This window comes from Oreochromis niloticus, linkage group LG20, assembly GCF_001858045.2.
Source record: "Oreochromis niloticus isolate F11D_XX linkage group LG20, O_niloticus_UMD_NMBU, whole genome shotgun sequence".
NCBI lineage: Eukaryota > Metazoa > Chordata > Actinopteri > Cichliformes > Cichlidae > Oreochromis > Oreochromis niloticus.
The window spans coordinates 21,741,627-21,758,019 of NC_031984.2; the positions used below are offsets into that span (position 1 = coordinate 21,741,627).

General features: G+C 47.7%; 1 protein-coding gene across 8 annotated transcripts in view; it reads left to right on the forward strand.

Annotated features, from left to right (window-relative positions):
- samd11 (sterile alpha motif domain containing 11) overlaps positions 1-15,859 on the forward strand; it is an 84,714-nt gene extending 68,855 nt beyond the window's left edge. For 7 of the 8 annotated variants that reach the window (XM_005478191.4, XM_005478192.4, XM_005478189.4 and 4 more), the window contains 8 exons: positions 648-812; positions 6,053-6,206; positions 10,639-10,754; positions 10,933-11,011; positions 11,119-11,894; positions 12,370-12,503; positions 13,687-13,797; positions 14,058-15,859. In XM_005478191.4, coding sequence (XP_005478248.1) covers positions 648-812; positions 6,053-6,206; positions 10,639-10,754; positions 10,933-11,011; positions 11,119-11,894; positions 12,370-12,503; positions 13,687-13,797; positions 14,058-14,333 — 1,811 coding nt within the window. In that variant the 3' untranslated portion in view covers positions 14,334-15,859. The remainder of the gene's footprint in view (positions 1-647; positions 813-6,052; positions 6,207-10,638; positions 10,755-10,932; positions 11,012-11,118; positions 11,895-12,369; positions 12,504-13,686; positions 13,798-14,057) is intronic. The other variant, XM_005478190.3, reaches the window with a different exon arrangement.
- Positions 15,860-16,393: the final 534 nt, after the last annotated feature.

Genomic DNA, 16,393 nt, shown 5'->3' on the forward strand with positions numbered 1-16,393 from the left:
ATGGGGTCAGGCTCTGAACATTAACAATGCATGGCTATGCATGTAGCTTTATGTGAAGAGGCTTCCAGTCCACTGGACCTTCATGATCTTTGAAAGCACGTGTTCTGACTCATATTTAACAAATGCATAAAACTTATACTTGTTTTATTAGGTAAAATGAGAAAATATGACCAAAAAATGTTTAATATTTAGTTATTTCTCAAAGGGTCTAGTACTTTTAAGAACTGAAATCAAATTTTAACTAGAAAACCTTTCATGGAGAAAAGGTTTGAATCACTATTTCTTATCTGACAATAAAGTTCGCAGTAATGTTAAAGCACAGTGCTTCATGTGTCTGATGTTGAATCGGCTTTTTAGCTGTTGAGCTGCAAAATTTCACAAATCTGTGACCTCTGGTTACCATTTAGAGCCACTAATGCTTTGAGGCTGCTAACAGTATTACATTTCATGCAACCTCTTGCTTGTGGCGTGCTCTTCACATCGTGACATGCAAATGAATGTGGACTTTTCTTCCTATAAATACCTCGTGTGCCATTGAGGTGATAGAAATTTATGGGGAGAGCTTCAGAGCCTGGAGATCAAGTTAAAAGAAATTTCCCGATCAGTTTGCTACTGACAATCACTAATCCCTCCCCTCCTTTCTGCAGAAAACTCCCAGAGCCCAGGGGTGGAAGCAGGCGGCAGCCACGGCCACATGAGCCCTGAGGAACATTACAGGCGCATGATGTCAGCGCTCAGCGAGCAAGGGTCCTACGAGGAGCAGCAGCAACGCCTCTACCAGCTAGCAAGCAGCATGGGTCTGCCCGGTCACGGTCAGTACACAAAGCTCTGTCTTGCTACTTGATTCTAATCTTTCCCCACTTCACAGATTTTTAAATTCTTAATAGTAATATATGATTTAGAAATTCCTAAATAAAAGATCTAGAGGTTTCTTTTTGTTCACTTTAATTCAAGCATCTTTTAAAAAACAAAACAAAATAACCCTCCTCCATCACCTGTCGCCAAATCACTGAGGTGCAGTGCTACCTGGTAACCCTGGAGTACAGCTCTGTGTTCACACTACCATGTAGCACCGTGCCACACCGCTGCCATTGTGAAAGCCCGGCCACGGAGACGGCTGACATTTCTATTTGCGGTGCTTGCCCACCCAGTGTCAAAGTGTCACTCAGGGTGATTTCTGACCACCCCGACTCTCCGTTGTTAACAACACCCACAAGCCTTCACATGCATCAACGCCATGATTGATCCAGGAGCTCTCATTGGCTGCCTGCCAACCCTCTAAATCTCACCCAGGAAACCTCTAGTGTGTCACATATTCACTGAGTTTCTATAGACATAAAATTCCCCAGTTTTATCTTGAGGAAACTGGAGTTTGATGGGCGGGGAGGAGAGAAAATGAGAAAAGTTGTTACAGGTTGATAAGTTGGCTTTTTGTTCTTGTCGCTGAGCATAAAATGTTAATATTTTTCTCACATTTTTTCTATAGGATGGAACATTAACTCCTACCAAGGTCTTTTTTTTTTTCTTTTCTTTTTTTTATAAACGAGTCTTTCTTGCAGTAGTATAAATCCAATCAGTGCTTGGGCCAAAGTGTAGTTTGAGCAGCTTTTATTTTTATTTGATTAGTAATGATTTTTAATTGCTGGTTGCAAATCTAGGGGCGAAGCCTATAAAAGCTTTAATTGCACCCCCCCTCCTTGTTTTAGAGGAGTTTAGAGGGAAAATTCAGTGTATTGTGGGGGGTTTTATGGCCCTGGGCTAAGTCTGATCGCCGGCTTCCTTTCCCAGAAGCCTCGTCGGTTTTGAGGCAAGCGCTCTGGCGCGATGCTGACATACTCGCTTCCTTTTCTTCACTTCCACATTCCAAATCATTTGATAGTTTCCACATTATCCTTTATTCTGCAAATGTGCTTTCTTTATCCGACCAGCACTTGTGCAGAGAAGAAGAGGCAGGGGTAAAGAGGAAAAAAAATATATATCTAAGGAGAGGAAATGAAGAAGGAACACAGATGAGGGAAGAGCAAATAAATGACTTCTCCTCGAGGAAGAAATAAAAAACAAGTTACAGTTGCCACACACTAAATGAACCCATCACTTAAAGATAATTTCCTTGTGACATAGCACACTCCTGTTTATATGTGTTAGATGCTGTCAGTGGTTGAGGAGCCACGGGCAGTGCAGGCTTTGCTAGTGCTGACAGCCACCCTTCCATATTCCTCTATAAATCCACTGGCTGTTTACAAGTTTATTTGCCAAACACAACACTGCTTCCACATCCTCCCTTTCTCCAATTAACAGGTGCCGCTTGTTAGGAACCACACTGTGAACAGTTTGGGATGTAGGACAGAGGGATGGCTGTTTTGTCTCTTGAGAGGCCGATGTGAATCACTTCAGCGAGAGCGAGCCCCTTGACATTGACCTGGTCTCCATTGAGGCCCCCATGACCCTCTTCCTTAACCACCTACACCCCCCCACCCCCCGGGGCCCCTCATCTCTCCTATACATTTGCCTCTCATGCTTGCTTTTATACCACCTCCCCTCTTCCTCCTCCTTTTTCCTTACCGCCAACTCTCCCTTTAGCCTTGGTCCCCGCAGAGCATCCTTTCATGTGTTTGAAGTGTGGGGCACAGAAAATGAAAGTGTGCGTGCGTGGAGAGGTGGGGGTGAAGAGCAACTCTCCATGCATGCGTCTAGATGTGTGTGTGCAGGGAAATGTGTAGTTGCAACGTGTTGTGTGAGAGGCTCTCTCTCTGGACCTGATGGGCAAAAGAAGAGTACCGAAAGAAGTGATTGGGGGTGTGAGGGGTGGGTTGAAATTGGGGGTGGAGGTGGAGGGGAGGCAGGGATGTAGAAATGGCCAGGAGGGCTTTCCCTCCCTCTTCATATGATGAAAGGAGAGTAAAGAAGAGAGAAAAGAAAATGAGAGGTGGGGGTAGAGATCCAGATGAAAGTGAAAGGAGGGGTGGGATGGGGGGGCGTGTTCTCCTGTTTTGTCTCTTGGAGTTCAGTCAGCGTCGAAATGTGGAGCTGTGCGTAACACCTCTAGCATCATCCCAAAAAAGTGAAAAAATCAAGCAGTGTGATTGGTCAAAGGACGAGGACATTCAGCATGAGCACACATGCCGCATATTTACAGCTGCATAAGCCTATGATACCGGCTAAATGCTGATAAATGCTTCTTCCTGAAAAGATGCTTAATTTTCTGGTGTATGGTGCGCTTTAGCGGATAGATGCTGGCTTTTGTGTACCTGCCAGTCCACCAAATCCATCTCGGGGCCGGCCAAGCTGCATCAGCGCAGCGCTTCCCTGTATTCTCGTGCTGAGGAAAGCCCGGCTTAACTGAGGGGATTTAGGCCCAACTCCAGGAATGATGGTGGGGAGAAAAATGGGATGGCACAAAAGAGGGATAAGTGGAATGGGTCCGAACGACAAACTGGGACTTCCCAAAATAACTCATGCAAAGAAAGAGGTGTGTGTGTGTGTGTGTGTGTGTGTGTGTGTGTGTGTGTGTGTGTCCGTCCGCAATTAGGACTCTAATTTGTAGTCAGAGGGGCTCTCCTCTTGTGTGCCAGCAGCTGCAACATGAGACAAGAGTTTTAGAGGGGAACATTCCGAGTCCGAGCACCTAATCTGTCCGCGCGCGCGCACACACACACACACACACACACACACACACACACACACACACACACACACACACACACACACAGAGAGAGAAAGAGAGGGAGAGAGGGTTAGAGCCCCAGGTGACCATGCTGCTCTCAGTTCACATGAAAGAGAATTCAAGAGAGAGGGAGGGAGAGAGAAAATATGGACCCAATATTGAAGTGAGGCATCGCTTCCATGGAGTGGACATGTAGAGAATAACAGGAAGAAATAATAGACAGCGAAGCAAAGGTCATACAGCTTGTACTGTGTCGATTTAAAGGAGTATATCACCTGTTATACCTGTCAAATTCAAGGTCTTAGATACTTTTGGGAACTCATATTTGGGGTTTTTAAGATTGATTTTCATATTTTAAAAATAAATGTCTGGCTGGCTCCTATGGACTCCTTTAAAGGTCTAGTGAGAAGCATGATCTCAAAACACAAACATTGTGTCTGAAAATTTATTAATGTTAGGACGTATGTCACATTTGGAAATGAAGAAATCACAGTGAAACCAAAACACTGGTCTGCTGCTCATCGGTAAATAAATTATTAACAAATACTTAGAACATTAGTAATTTAATGAACTTTCATGGAAACGGCAAGTGTTTCCTGGCCTCTTAACTTTTCAGAATCCCCTGGAAACATTTATGGCTCAGTGTCATCTGCCTCAGCCAAACTGTTATTTTAAACATCCGTATCGACGCAAGACTTTCAGTGTATCTCTAAAAGTTGGTGTGTTTGCTCCTTGGTCTCCAGCATGGTTAGAGTGTTTGTCTCTGCAGCTTTTATTGTGACCGTTCTTTCTCAGTTGGGCGCTTGGTACTCCTAAAGACTAACAAAACTGCTAAAGTAAACCTGAACCAGACATACAAAATAATTGGTGGAGGTGGGACTGCGACCAAAGGAAACTTATAGAGGTCAACTATTCGACCCCGTCTTCGCTGCACCTTGTATGCAAGTGCTCAACAGAGTGTGTGCGCGCGTGTGTGTGTGTGTGTGTGTGTGTGTGTGTGTGTGTCTGCACGCGCTCTGGGGCTTCAGTTCCCTCTGATCCTTCCCTTATCTCTCACAACCCTCCCTATCCTCCTCCCCCCCCATTTTACACACACACACACACACACACACACACACACACACACCCTTGTCTGCCGCCAGCAGAGTCCCTCGCGGCCTGGCGCAGCAAACAGATCGATACACCGGAGCTAGGCCGCATTAATATCTGTCGCTTCACCCCCCCACCCCGGCGCCCGCTCAACTGCTTCAACACACGCAGACACACACGTATGTACATACACACACAGCCGGGCACATACACGTAAGCACCTAAATCACGCAGACACACAGAAACACACATCACACCCGTACCGGCGGCGGAAATGGCCCCTAGCTCCCGAGGGATCTGTCTAATTAAAAAAAAAAAAAAAAAAAAAGAAAGTTGGGGGAGGGGTGGAGGGTTGGGGGGATGGATAGATTGAGGCAGAGAGTGAGAGGGAGGAGAGAGAGAGAGAGCAGGATGGATTTTTCTCTCATTAGAAGCCATGTCTCCTGGTGTGGCCTGGCCTGGCTTGATAATGATGAGTCCTCTTCTCCTTCGAGGGCGAGAGAGAATCAGGGAGAGGGAGGAAAAGAAAGAGAGAGAGAGGGGGGGGGGGATAAGAGAAGAAAGAGATGGAATGAGGCAAGAGGTGGAGGGCATAAGGTGCAGGGGAGAGGGCAGGTAGAGATGGAGGGAGAAGGCACGGTGGTGGTGGTTGTGAGGGGTAAAAATACTCTGCACATACTCTGCTGCTTTTTGCACAGCAGACTTTTTTTTTAAATAAATATCAGAAAAAATAATAGCAGAAATGTTACTTTTCATGGCGTGTTTTTCCTGGATCCAAATCTTTTTCTCGTATTCATTTAAATCGGGTCAGCTCAGTTCCAAAGCAAGACACATGGCTTTAAACTCTGTGTGGATATCTGTATATGTAGATGAATGGATAAGAAAATCCATCATTTCAGTGTAAAGGTGGAATGAGGCCGAGTGGAGTTCTTAATGACTTATTGGGTGTTTTTATAAGCTGCCTGCATACTTGACCCTTAAATCCATCACTACAGGATAATAAATACCTTTTGAGAGCATGTGCCGCTTCTATTTTTTGTTCTAATAACTTGTATCACATATTAAAAGCCAAATATCAGCAGCTAAATGTATAATTAGTTGAATTATGTTTTTACAAATGTTCAGTAAATACAACTGGATGCTAAACTTCATCTCTCTTTCTCCCTTTCCATCCTCTTTCTTTTCTGATCCATCTTTTCTTTCATATTTATCCCATCTTTGTCACATCAACACTATCATCTCATTTCTTTTCCTCCTGCTGTGCTTTCCCCTGTTTTGCCCCTTTGCTCCGTAATGCAGACATGCTGCGAGCTCGCCAGGAAGCGCTGGCTGCGGCGGTGAGGAATCCAGTGGCCTTAGAAGCTCACCTGCCCTCGGCGGGAAGCTCTTCTTCATCCAGCCAGAGACGCAAGCAGGGCCTGCCGCAGCATCGGGACGCACATTATACCGACAGGTAAAAACAGATGCACGGCGTCAGTCTCTGCATCAGCGCTGCCGTAACCAGCTGTAGCTGTTGAAACAAATACCTGCATTATTCATTATTAGGAAAACAGAAACCCTAACACCTGCATCCACCTGGCCCGTGTATATAACTATGTACCATAAGAGTTGGAGTTAATCACCTGCCAGTTTGCATCAGCACAGCACTGTACAGCACCCCTACCCCCACCTTCCTCAGCGAGATCTGATCTCATATTTGGCTTTTCCTGTGTGCTGCAGAGTTCGTGTGAGCGTGTGCATTTCCACATACATGGCTAAACTGAGGATCCAATAACCTCTTGGCTACCACTGTGGAGTTGCACGCCTGCACGCCAGCTCTTCCTCCCTCCCCCCCAAAGCGCTGGCCCCTGCGCCTCCCAAACAAAGCCAGGGGCAGCGGGAGTGGGCGGGTAATTGCTTGTCGATTATTTATGTGGCGCGGGGAGAGGCGGGGGATCGATAATGGGCCGGCGGTGCGGCAGCAGGGTGTGTGCGCTTGTGTGTGCGCTTGTGTGTGCATGAGAGAGAGAGGCAGAGAGGGGTTGGTGAGGGGCAGGAGGGGGAAATAAGCAGGAAGCAGAGCGGCCAGGCGCTGTGTGGTGCAGCTCTGGGAGACTGTGGGGGTGTATATAGTGTGTGTGTGTTGTGGCAAGATTGGGGGGGGCCTTGAGTGTTCATGTGTTTGTTCCATTTTTCAAGCTGGCGGTCTGCATGTGTACTCATCTATGCGGATTGAATCTGGGTTTGTTTGTGTGAATATGTCTGCTAATTTGTGTGTGCGTGCGCGTGTGTGAGAGAGGCCAGTGGTGCAGTGTGAATGTACTCAGTGAGCCGCGGCTGTTCTCCGACAGCACACAGAGTAATTAGCCACACAGGACCGGGGAGAGTTAACTAGGCCTCACCCTACCTCCATCCATCCGTCCGTCCGTCTGTCTCTACCTCACTCTGCCCTGCTTGTGCGTTCTGTTTAACCCTCAGTGAAACAGTTTAATCTGTCTATCACTTGTGCTATTGTCCAAGCAATAGGATACAGGAAGAAAAGACAAACGGACCAATTCTAAAACCTAAAGGCCAGGTTGTACCAAATCCCCATATAATAACCAGAGGTAGTAAAAAGAAGAGAGAGGGAGAGAGAGAGAGAGAGAGGGAGGGGGGAAACAGAGTAGAATGAGTGCAAAAGTAAGGAGAAAATTAAAATGGAGATAATTGGTATATTTTAAAAAATAATAATAATAACAGCAGTAAAATGAAGAATGAAGGCTGAGGGAGTGAGTTAGAGATGGAAGCGCTCCCCTCTCTTCCTCCCTAACTCTCTCCGTGGCTCACCTTTCCATCGACCCCTCATCATTGATTACCTGGGGCCCATTAGGGCCCATTGTTAAAAACAAATCATTAGGGCCGCTCGATGGGCTTAGAGCCTGGCGTTCCATTTGTCTGGCCTTAAATGGCACTAAGCTCACCAAGCATCTGCAAGGCAAATAGGGGAGGGGTAGAGACAAGTAAAGAGAGTGCAGGGGGGGGAGTGGAAAACATTGGAGCATAAAGCGGGAATGAAGAAAGGGAAGCAAAAAGGGAAGAGAGGAGATGGCGAGATGACGAAGTAACAGAGAGAGCGAGAGAGAGAGATGAACAAAAATAGGGAGTGAGGAGATCGGGAGAGTGTGAGATAAGGGGAGGGAGTGAGATAGAGGGTGGGAGAGGGAGAGGGAGAGAGAGCGCGAGCGTGGAGGGAGCCTCATCCATTTTAATGAGCTTCCTGTGTAAATGTGTTCCTGCGGAGAAGGAGCCGAAGGCGGCCGCGCGGCGCTCCTAATCCCCCCACGCTCCAGTCATTAAGGGCAGCCCTGTCACACACACTTACACAGACGCACTTATGCACACACACACACTGCCTGGGCTGCTGTGGGACGGGGCCGCTGTCGCCACTCTGACAGGTCGCCACACACCAGTGAATTCCCCAGGAGCCCCTGGCCTCACTGCAGGCAGGAGACACACAGGCTGAAAGAGAGAATCCAGCGATACAGTTTTGCTTGATTATGAGTCCACCTTGCATTTGTGAGTCTGCCTATTTTCAGTCTCGGAGTGTTTTTGCCTCATCTTTTTATAGCATGTCAGTGGTTTGCCAACAAAATGCAAAGATGGTGCAAAAAAAAAAAAAAAGAGAAAATAAAACCACACAGAGAAAGACAGACAAGTACACACAAACACATGTAGGAGCACCCAACACACACACACACACACAGCCCCAGAGCAAAACGACTAATGTCTGCCACTCCTCCCTCAAAATTGCCTCCTATAAAAAGAGGAAGAGAGGGAGAGATGAAGGAAGGGAGTGGAGGGGAGTGTCAGACAAACACTCCTTCTCTTCTCTCTCTCTCCTCTTTCTCTCTCTCTCACTCCCCGTGATTAGGCCTAATTATGGTGGCGCAGACGCCTGGCAGCCCCAGTCATGCAGCTTTAATTGACCGTTATTCATTTGAGGGCTAACGCTAGGCAAGGGTAGGCGGTACAAGAAGAGGGAAGAAGAAAGGGGGAATATCAGAACGGGGGGGGCGGGGGGTGATGGGAATTTGGCATGCGGGAGCCATGGTCGGGCGGCGGGGGGGTTGCGGGCGCCTTAGCGTAGCCTAGTGGAACTGCGCGTCGGAAGGCTAATTGCTAGCCCTGAGGGATTAGGCCAGGTGATTACACACTGGGCGGTGTAATTACATAAGCAGCGGCTAGCGGGGCCCCGGCTCGCGGCTCCAGGGTCACGCGCCACAGCCCTCACCCAAGATTAATTGGAGCTGCCACTGGAGTGCGAGGCACCGCCGGAGAGAGCGGTTATACGATTAGCATTAACATTTCAGCGGCGGAGGCGATCGATGAATGCTGCCGCCCCCCCATTCCCTCCCCTCTCCAGCACACACACCCACCCACCCTCTCAGTGCTGCCTCTGCCACCCCACACCTCCCACACCACCCCATCTCATCCACCAGCTCTCGTAGATGTGCCCTCCCTCTTCACAGTTCCCCTCTCTCTCTTTCTCTCTTTTCCCTCACCATTTAGTGAGGCGGGAGACATGCAGGCGCTGGCTAATTTGAACACGGTTGCAAAACAATATTTGCGGTCGCATGTGTCCCAGTGTTGGTTTTGACTCTGTTGTTTTCCTCAGCTTGTTTCCCGTGTATGCTTTTGTGCGGCGGCAGTCGCGCACAGCTGAGCTCTGATTGGTGTGATTGCAGTAGCTCGGGGAGCAGAGAGAGGGGAGTGAAGTGGAGACGTGTGGGTAAAAGAAGCTGGAGCTGGAGCTCAGGAAAAGGCCTTGGAAAAGGCTCGAGAGAGGGTAGAGAGACGGAGCAGGCGGGCGGCATCATCATCCACTCAGGGATCAAAGCCTCGCACACTCTGACGCCTTCAGTGGGTCAAAGTGCACATGCCTCACTTTTCACACATTACGTGCTGCTTCAGAAACCATATTCCCGTGCCCCTGAGGATGCACGCCAAACTGAAAGAGGGACAGGATGACAGAAGGGTATTAGAGTAGGGAGGGGAAAAAAAGGAAGTGATGCACAAAGCAAAAACAGGATAAGATGAAGGGATGAGGAGAGATAAAAATACACAGGCAAAAGGAATAACAGTAGAGAGCGGACAGATTTTTCAGAGGTCATAGAGAAGGAGAGAGAAGGGAGTAAAGAACAGAAAAAAGGTGGGTAATACAGAGCGAGAGATGGAGAAAGAGGGAGAAAGGTGAGAGGCACCTTTCCCCCTCAAAGAGGACAAAAGACGAAGCCAATAATGGAGAGGCCTTTTCAGAAGCAGGGGTTGTAGGACGCTCCATCTTTTCACACTGGCTTCAATGCAGCCTGGAGAGAGGGAGGGAAGCAGGGAGAAGAGCGCACAGAAAAAAGGGGAGAGGAGGAGAAGAGAGGAGGGATGAGTGTTAATTAGAAGGTCCTTCAGCCCGTGGCCCCGGTCAAGACGCAGGGGCCGCCCCAGCTGTCGGAGCATGACACACTGGCATTGTGCATTCAGCCCTCATTATGTGTGTGGGTCTGGAGTTGTGGCGTGTATGTGTGAGGCGGCAGGGGAAGGAAAGGCTGCAGTCCAGGGTACAGCAATGGCCAGCGGCGCTTGCTGCGGCGTGACAAGACTGATGAGGCGCTGGGGCGACATGGGGGCCTCTGGAGCACCACTGATAAAAATACACTGCATACATTGGCAGTGTGGCACCATTCGCGCGCACACACACACACACACACACAGAGCAGCAGCTGAAATTTTCTGAGAAGAGAGGGGAAAAAATCAAAATGTGAAGTGAAAACTGTTCCATTGACGTAGGAAGTCTGCCGAACATTCGTGTTATTTCAACCTATTTAGTAAAATTAAAATTGAGATTGATGTTTTTGTTTAATTTGTGTCCACAGAGAAATGTCCCATCCTCCACCCCTACTGTCCCCTCCAACTGCTCCTCACATCGCCTTAGGACCTCACTTGCGGCCTCCTTTCCTTGGCATGCCCTCTGCTCTTTGCCAAGCCCCCGGTGAGTCATAAGTAATTCTAAGGCCAGATGGATACTTTTGCACAACACACAAAAAAAATCAAGTTTTCACCCTAGTATTTCTTTTTGGCACTTTGATTTAGTTTGTAACATGTTAACTCAAAGATTCCTCAAAAACTTGGGACATTGCATTGTTACATTTGTGCTGTTTTTGTCACAGGTTACGGTTTCCTCCAGCCAGCTCAAGCAGAGCTCTTTGCCCGACAACAGGAGCTCTTGAGAAAGCAGAACCTGGCCAGGTGTGTTTAATAAAGTGATTATGAAAGCCTACATCAAAAGTATTACAATATGGGTTTAGGAAGCTTTTGGACTGTGTGGTAAACCTCTCTGTGTTTCGCTGCCGCAGACTTGAGATGTCAGCCGAGCTACTGAGACAGAAAGAGCTGGAAAATCTCCACCAGCGACAGCAACAGCAACGTCTGCTGGGCTCTGACCCTCTGGGGGCTCTACCTCCTGGCATTCCTCCCGACCATCCAGCATTGCGGAGCCTCCATGACATCCCAGAGGGCCATCCTCTCCGCGAGGAACTGGCCCGCCGCACGAACGCAATGCTGGTGCTTCGACACGGGGCTACCACGCCCCTCCTAACACTCAACCACCAACAGCAACAACCGGGGGCGGCGTCCACACCCAAAGACACCCAGCCGCAGAGCTCCACTGCTGGCACAGATGCCGAATCCAGAAAGATGTCTCGCAGGGTCCCCCAGACGCAAATCCGTAGTGGAGATCACAGAGAAGGAAGAGAGGACAGAGGAAGGGAGGAAGACATGGAAGTGCACGAAGAGGAAATGAAGGACTCAGACAGCGAGACAGAGATGTGCGATGAGAGGCTGGAGAGAGTCGGTGCCAAGTCAAGCAGTAAACCCAAGGACAGGGGTAAAGACACTGGCAGCAAGGGAGTGTGTGACACTGCCAAGGAGACTGTAGAGAGCTCAGGCAGGCTGAGCGCCCCTTGTAGTTCTGCAGGTACAGAGTCCCCCAGTCGCCACCTTTTTACCCCTGGACTGGGCAAGACTGATCTCAAGTACCACCTGCCACCAGGGTTCCTGCCACCACTACCTGCTCTTCATGCCCAGTCATTTCCCTTCGGATTCCCCTACGCCAACCCTTATTTTCACACGGGTGAGAGACTCAGACGCACACACGACACACAGAGCTCAGAGCTGACACGTGAAATCCATTAGAATCACTCTCTGTGCGTGTCTCTAGTGTGGAGGCCTCTCCCTGTTAGGGCCTCTTCCTCTGACCCCAGGGTGACCCACATGCACGCCACCAACAGCACAGCCACGTGGGCAGAAGGGAGGGATTGAGGGCGTTGTTGGTTTGCAGGCATAAAGTGGGATGACATAGCAGCAAGCGGCACGTTTACTTTATGAAAGCACAAGAAAAGACTTGTAATCAGCACCTGAAGGAAACTGTAACAGTCATTTATTAAATGGGTTTAAGATATCTATTAGTTTACTTCATTTATTTATGTTAACAGAGCCAAAGACACTTAAAACCAAACAAAAAAAATACATATTTTAAAACAAATAGCACCTTTGTACCTGGTGTGTATATATTGACACATCATTTTCACCCACTGCTGCTTTTTCAGGCTCTTTGGGAGGTCTTTTCATGGATGGGGAGGACTCAGCCACAGCAAACCCTGCGGAGGACATCAGCAAGTGGAGTGTGGAGGATGTGTGCGGCTTCATAAGCAGCCTGGCAGGATGTGCTGAATACACACAGGTGAGAACGTAGAGAGCAGGAGGAAAGAGAGAGAGAAGGGGACAGAGGCCAGGGGCAGGCTGATTATTAACCATAGAGGAAAAACAGTGTACTAAGATATAATTCAAACCCCCAAACCACTGCAGTACTGTCAAAGGCGTCTCATTATGTTTAGGTAGAAGCAGTAAACCTGCAGTTTTTTTCAAGGGTTTTTTTTTGTGAATGTGTGTGGATGCATGAGAGCGCATGGTCATGTTTAATAGTTTGAGCCACGTTTGTGTGAATGACGGTGAGCTTAAAGTGCATGTAGGTGTAGCTTGTGTGAATGAAACGTGCATTTGTGTGTTAATCCAGTCTGTGCGATGTTCCAAAATGAACTATCCAGAGAAAGTTCTCATCATTGGAAAATGGAAACTAGTAAAATATTAGGACTAGGTATTCAATTCAACTTATTTTATATAGCGCCAAATTACAACAACAGTCACCTCAAGGCGCTTAATATTGTAAGGTAAAGACTCTACGATAACCCAGAGAAACCCCAACAATCAAATAACACCCTATGAGCAAGCACTTTGGCAACAGTGGAAAAGAAAAACTTCCTTTTAACAGGAAGATTCCTCCAGCAGAACCAGGCTCAGGGAAGAGCAGCATGTGCTGTGACCAGTTGGGGGTGATGGAAAGGAGACGAGACAAAATGCTGTGGAAGAGGGCCAGAGGAACATTTCTGGAGTCAGAGACGTGTATGGGGAGGGATTTGCTGCTGTCCTGACTCCAAGGGAACGGATAAGGAACAAAGTAGACACCATAATTAGGCTTCAGCTGTCTTAGAGTCGGAGATTTAGATGAACCTTTGGAGTCATTTCTGCACAATAAATGATAACCGTATATACATATGGCATAGAAAACATCCCAATCCCAACATTACGATGTTTAAAATGATAAAAGACTACAGTCTCTACAATTTGAATCATCCATATTGCAAAAATGTTTCCTGATAAACTTCAATTGCGTTCTCAAAATGAGTATGAAACATTTTGGAATAGAGCCCACTGTTCTGTAGTGTTCGTGTGAGCGAATGTGTAGGGTTGTGTGTGTTTCTGTGTGTGTGTGTGTGTGTGTGTGTGTGTGTGTGTGTGTGTGTGTGTGTGTGTGTGTGTGTGTGTGTGTGTCGGGGCTGTGGCTGAAGAGGCTGTGTCTCCGCCAGGTGTTTCGGGAGCAGGCCATTGATGGAGAGACATTGCCACTGCTCACTGAGGAGCACCTGCTCAACACCATGGGATTAAAGCTGGGGCCCGCACTCAAGATCCGCTCACAGGTACACCTCACAGACCTGCGTGTGTGAGAGTGTGTGTGTGTTTGTGTATGATCAAGTGGACCCGTGTTTGTCTGAGTGTGCGTTCCCGTCTGTAGGACCGAGACAAACTGCTAGAATAGTATAGCTGATTCCCTTAAACTAGCCTGCCCCACATTCTCCAGCCTCTCTTCTTCTCTCTCTAAATTCAGTATACATTAGTCCATAACCCGATGCTCAACAGGCTGTACTGACAGTCATGTGATCTCCTCTCGTCTCCTCAGGTGGCTCGCCGCGTTGGCAGGCTTTTCTACATGACAGGATTCCCACTGGCATTCCCGTTTCCACCTTCTGCTGCCCTGCGACCCCCAGAGCGCGATCGGGACCCCCTGACTACGCCATCTGACACACCCTTGCCGCTCTCTCTCTCTGTGCCACACCGACCCACTTCCACCAGCAGCAGTTCCTCCCCATACAGCGGCCCCACCCCAGGTTGCTCCTCCCCCAAGCAGGAAAACGGCAATGTGGTAGGACGATACGAGGCCAAAACCCCTTCATAGGAGCGTATGGGAAGGGGTGAGAAGGGAAGACTAGTCTCATGAATGGGGATGGGGGAGTGTAACTTGAAGCAGACTGACCTCTCAACACCTTCACCTTTTGAGCTGAAATTTACGGGAAAATAACAGACTTGAATTAAAAAAAAAGACAACTGGACAGTGTGGACCGTATCCGACAAACCAATCAGCTGAGTTCCTCTGCAGGGGCTGTAGCCGAGCAGAATCCAAAGAAACTGGGTTGGAAGGGAGAGACGTGAAGCGACAGAGAAAAAGGAGACAGCTGGTCACAGCAAGCCTGCCAAAAAAATGGAGCAAAGCCCTGCCACAAATGCGACATTCTTGCAAGTCAGACAGTCAGACGCTAGCGGAAACTCTTCCTTCCTTCCTGGGCTGGAGGAAGCTCTGCTCACTCGCTCACTCTCTTTCTCTAGTCTCTGCATCTCTGACTGCTCTCACCCAGAACCCTGCAAAGCCCAGGAATTAAAAAAGAGACATTTCTCCCTCCCTCCCTCCCCTCCTCCTCGCCCCTTTCCCCGAGGCCAAACAGCAGCGTGGTGCTGTATGTGTTTTGTTTTTTTTTTTGGTTGTGTTTTTTTTCTTCTTCTTGTAGAGGCTGGAGTTGAAACATATGCTGAGCAGCATTAGATCTGACCAGCTTCCTCTCTTATCACTGCAACTATGCATTCCGCTGTCCCGATACCAAAGATGACCGGATATGTGGAATTGAAACCATGTTTCACAACGTGTCTGCGCTTCTTTTTGCATTAACGGTCAAACAGGGGAATGCTAGGCTTAGTGCCTCACTCAGTGGGACTCTTATTTGAGATGACACAGGTAGAGCTGTCGTTTACTGACAAACAAAGGATTAAAAATGCTAAGAAATGGAGAAGCCTCAATAGCAGCTGTGGTTTGTATCCCTTATGTCATTGTACGCTTGTGTTGACTACTGTGGGAGGTAGGAAAAACATGCAAAATTGTACAGAATCATGCTTAAGATGAAAATATCCTGAAGATTACATACGTGGTACTTTTACTTTTTGTTAAATGTAGTTGCACGATTAAGGTTTTCTTTACTGAAAAAAAATGTGACTTGCTGAACTTTGGTGGTACTTTTTGTTCATCAGTTTTTGTTTTGCCCTTTTTTTAAAAAAGTGTAATATTAAAAAAACAAAAAAACAAAAAACAAAAACGTATGCTCCAATCTCGAATGCTACTTCAGCATATAAATATGAGGACAAAATATTTATAGGACTTTTAATGTAGTAGATAAAACAGATGATGATATGTATTAAAATTAGCCCTCAAGATGGAATTCCAAAGATACTTTTACTTTCTCTCTTGGTTGCAGGGAAAAGAAAGGCACAAGTTCTTAATGCAAATGTTTTGAATTTGTTATGTTTTTTTTTGTTTTGGGTTTTTTTTACTACGCAAACAAATTAAAAATGGTCTCTAGATTTCCCTTCAAAAGTTTGTCTTCATCCTATTTTTCTATTCACCACACAGGTGAAATAAATGCTAAAGAAAGCCTCTCTTCTTTCTCTCGTGTTTGCTTCAAATATCAGAAATGCTCTTTCCTCCTCAGGTGTTTGTGGTACTTTCGTTAAAAAAGAACATGCAGGAGGCGGGGTGTGTGTGTGTTTTATAAAGGGGAGGTGACCCATGGGGGGCACAGTTCGGGTCAACACCAGCTGTCAGGGTGTGAGGTTCAGCCGCAGGCCAAGGCCTCCCTGCCTGTGGGGGTAAACCTGACCCTCCTCATATACCCACACACGCACACAGCAACAGAACCAGGAGCAGCCCTCGCTCACACTCGCCTTCCTCCTTCAAAGCAGTGCGCTCTTCACACTCTGCTGGGACTTCCCCCTCGCTTTAGGCGGGCCTCTGCACCAGGAGGTTCAGAATTCACTGAAAACCACCGCAGAGGAAACGTGACGACACACAAGAGTTGCTCAAATCAGATCTGCAGTTAAGGATTTCACACCACGTCTCGTAGTTCACCTGTCTCCTTCCTACACCGGTGAATACGTGCCGTAAATGTGCCTCGTGATAAAGGTCAGAATCGC